Source organism: Sinocyclocheilus grahami, unplaced genomic scaffold (assembly GCF_001515645.1).
Source record: "Sinocyclocheilus grahami isolate Dianchi unplaced genomic scaffold, SAMN03320097.WGS_v1.1 scaffold943.1, whole genome shotgun sequence".
NCBI classification, from domain to species: domain Eukaryota; kingdom Metazoa; phylum Chordata; class Actinopteri; order Cypriniformes; family Cyprinidae; genus Sinocyclocheilus; species Sinocyclocheilus grahami.
In genome coordinates, this window is record NW_015506122.1 from 376,278 (window position 1) to 380,315 (window position 4,038).

The 4,038-nt window shown below is 35.3% G+C and overlaps 1 protein-coding gene across 4 annotated transcripts in view; it reads left to right on the forward strand.

Annotated features, from left to right (window-relative positions):
• The window catches only part of LOC107564512 (vascular endothelial growth factor A-A), a 14,088-nt gene extending 10,730 nt beyond the window's left edge, over positions 1–3,358 (forward strand). For 2 of the 4 annotated variants that reach the window (XM_016249606.1, XM_016249608.1), the window contains exon 6: positions 2,465–3,358. In XM_016249606.1, coding sequence (XP_016105092.1) covers positions 2,465–2,654 — 190 coding nt within the window. In that variant the 3' untranslated portion in view covers positions 2,655–3,358. Of the gene's footprint in view, positions 1–938; positions 1,443–2,464 lie in introns of those variants that run through there. The other 2 variants (XR_001606244.1, XM_016249609.1) reach the window with 2 other exon arrangements.
• Positions 3,359–4,038: the final 680 nt, after the last annotated feature.

Consider the following 4,038-nt stretch of genomic DNA (forward strand, 5'->3'; position numbering starts at 1 on the left):
CTCTCTCACACACACTCACTCTCTCTCTCTCTCACACACACTCACTCTCTCACCCAAACACCCACACACTCTCCCTCCCTCCCACACACCCACACACACACACACACACACACACACACACACACATGCTATGGCTCAGATCCTTCAGCTGCTTATTTGGACTGTAGAGTCTAGCGTTGATTCCTCATGAGGACCGTCTGTGACGTGCTGCTCCTCGCTTTAATTAGGGTTGTCACACCAGGAAAATTTCAGTTCTCTATATTAATACCAGTGGAATTTCACTATTCACAATACAATTTTTGAGCAAAAAAAAAAAAATTACAAATAAAAAAAATCACAGCAAATGTTAATATTGACTGTGAATATTACTTTATTTAAAATGCTAAATATTAATATAAATATGAACAAATTAGGTTCAAAACAGTTCTCAAGATTTCTTAATGATTTTTAATGTTTCTGCTCGACAAGGCTGCATTTATTTGATCACAAAATACAGTAAAAACAGTAATATTCTGAAATATTACAATTTAAAAGAAGTGTTTTCTATGTGGATGTGCGTTAAAATGTAATTTATTGTGATCAAAGCTGTATTTTCAGCCTCATTACTCCACTCTTCAGTGTCACATTATCTTCATTATCTTGCTGCTCAACAAACATTTCTGATTATTATCAATGTTGAAAACGCTTGTGCTGCTTCATATTTTTGTGGAAACCGTATAAAGAACAGCATTAAAAAATACTCGAACGTTAGTGTAGGTAAATATCAAAATAGTATTTTTATACGAAATTTAAAATCACTATTAATTAAATATGTATTTATTTATTTTTTTAGTATCAAAGCACTTTTGACACCCCTACTGCTGATTGATCTTTCTCAGCATGACTGTCCGCTGCTTCATTTAGATGTCCTTTTCTTGCGTTATTTTCCTGTTTTGCAGAAAACCCAGAGTGGGGAGGGTTAAAAGCCGAAAGAGAGCGAGAGAGGGAGATTCGGGCGATCTCAGCGCCTCGGCTCACCTGCGCTCAAGCAGTATTTTGCTCTCAGTCATTGGCTTTATTTCAGGACAGATTGTTTGCTCTTTGTAATCGCACTTGTCCTGTCGGCTTAAAGCCTGCATTTATTTGTACTCAAATTCACACTGTTGGCCCAAGAATGCAACCAAAGGTAAATAAACAGAAGTTGCATGGCTGTCTCTGTCATTATCGTACTAATGTGCCACCACACATCTGGGATGACAACATGCTCATGTGTTCCCTCACCCGTATTTCAGCCCCATTGATGTTTCTGACAACAGCATCTTGAATCTCTTTCTTTGTAGACGGGCTCGTCTTTACTACACTGAAAACAGTGAAATGACTGTCATTTATTTAAAGTGCATTTTTATATTGATCTAATTGAAAATCTGGTTTAAACCTCTTTGTTCAGTCTAAGGCAAATAACACTTCCCATAGAAATAAAAAATAGAAGAAAGAAAGAAAAGAAAGAAACAATAAAAATAGTATTTTGTGTGAGTTAATGTACAGAGCACATACAGACTATATTTTAAATTTTATTTATTAATACAATTTAAAATTAAATTTAAAATGACATCACAATAAAAATCAAGGTCTTTCAAAGTTCCCTTTATATTAAGTAAACTAAATTAAACATTGACTAACAAAATGTTTTTAGATTTATCGCAAGTGAAAATTTTACTTTCATATTACAGCTGATTTTGCTTTTTGTTTATTATGTTTTATTATATTGACCTACATTAAGTAACATTTTGGCTTATGTCTAAAGATAGTATATTGATTAAGTATGTTATGGTCTTTATAATAAATACTTTAATTTGTGTGAATGTTTTTGTGTTTGGGGTAATAAACATATTTTTTTATTTATATTAAATCAAATTTTAAATAAATACAGTTTGAGAAAAAATAATAAATGTGCCTGTAACATTAGTATTTGTTAGTGCAAAGCTTTTTTTTATTCAGTGTTGGTGCAATTACAATTAAGAAATTCAAATTTTACAACAGATAATGTGTCTATGAAACCATTCTAGAAACGATTCAAAATTGTGCTTCTAAACTGAGTCAAGTTTCTGTAGTTGAACAAACCACTTTAGCAGACTTTGCTTTAGCTTCATGCTGCTTTCATTCGTGTACTAGTGAATGTGTGTATGTGAATGCAGTTGTCAGTCCAATAGCTGTTCCTGTCTGATTTCAGTGTTGCAGCTAATCACCGTGTCTCATGTGTGCTCACTGATGAATGAATGAGGTCATAATTCACTCTCATCACACACAATCTGCCACTAATGCGACCCATCTTCAAAACGAAGTAAAAAAGGACCCACATTTATGCAATGAATAGAGGTGGTGTGTGATGGTGAGGTGCATGAGTGTGTGTGTGTGTCTCCAGCTCTCTGCCCAAATCACTAGTGTTTAGATGTCTCTCTGTCTCTCCCTTCTGCTTCCCTTGCAGCCACTGTGAGCCTTGCTCAGAGAGAAGAAAGCGCTTGTATGTGCAGGACCCCCTCACCTGTAAATGTTCCTGCAAATTCACACAATTGCAATGCAAGGCCAGACAACTTGAGTTAAATGAAAGAACTTGCAGGTTTGTTTATGAACTGTCACCACGTGCAACATGCATCTTCTCATCCAGTCCCATCTGAAGCTCTGAAATATGCATGCTTATAGCGCTTATTGCATTTTCCCTTCTATATATGCATGTTGACGTAGTGTGTGTGTGTGTGTGTGTGTATGTGGAGTATTTGCCATGAGATACAACATTTGATGTCAGAATCTGGTGCATTACCGCTGTGCACTTACAATGACATGTTTTGTAGCGCCAACACTTTGACGTTGAGCATAGAAATTATTAATAGTGTACATGAACTGACTTTGCTGGTATTCTGTCAGCAAGCAATATGATTTTGTGTTTTTGAGTATAAACAAGCAGGGATGCTGCATATGTGTGTGCTTGTGAAGTGCAACTCACACATCCTTTTATTAGTAATTCTTTTTTCATCTTGTCATTTTATGTTCATAATGGGTCAGAATTCAGTTTGGTATTATTGATTTTGCCATCACGTGTGAAAATCATTTAATTAGCTGTTCATGTTTCAGATACCTAATATGAGATTTTTTTAAATTATGTATGTGAATATATAAGTGTGTCCATGCGGCTTGCTTCTCATCAACTGTCACACGAATTTAAACTGTGTGATCATATGTTAGCATTCTGTATATGTTGTCCAAATGTTATTGTTATGTTTTGTGGAGATCACAGCATACTTTGATCCTGTGGTCATTGCACCCTAACCACATTTTAACCCATCCAAATGTCCAACCTCTGAACATTTTTACATAATTACATAACCACAAAACAAGTAAACGAAGACGCTGCTTGGCGTGTGAATGGGATATATTTCAGTGTCACTTCACCTGGGCCTGTGATTGGACAGAACGCAGTGAGGTAAAGCTTCACTGGATCGGCCCGCTGTGGATTCATATTTAAAAACTCAGAACGAATGTCCAAGACTTCACTGAGAGGTGCAAAAGACAACCTCCAACCCTTTATATGAATAGTTACAGACTGAGAGGAAGTGACATAATAGCGATTCTTTCTGGGTCCAGGCATGGGATACAAATGCGGAACTATCTCTTTCTGTGATGTCTTACTAGGTTACATACCCTACCTTTAAGACTAGTCGCTGTAAAACAATAAAGACAATGCCTATATTATCACATATTCCATATTCCTTTTTATGAAAAAAATCAGATGTAGCTAAAAAAACAATAGGCTAAAATGTCACTTTCACTTAGGATATTGAGATGGAAAATACATGGAAATTACATGTAAACCATGACTGTGCTCACATGATAATTGATCTTTTTTTCTTAATTTTTTTTCCTCAAAGCTCTGTGGAGCCTTACCATCATTTACACACCCCCAGGTCATTCTGACCCGGTGTATTTTTCTTCTGTGAAAAATACAGTATTGTTCAAACATTTGTTTTTTAATTATTATTTATTTTTTTATGCTTTTTTTTTTTT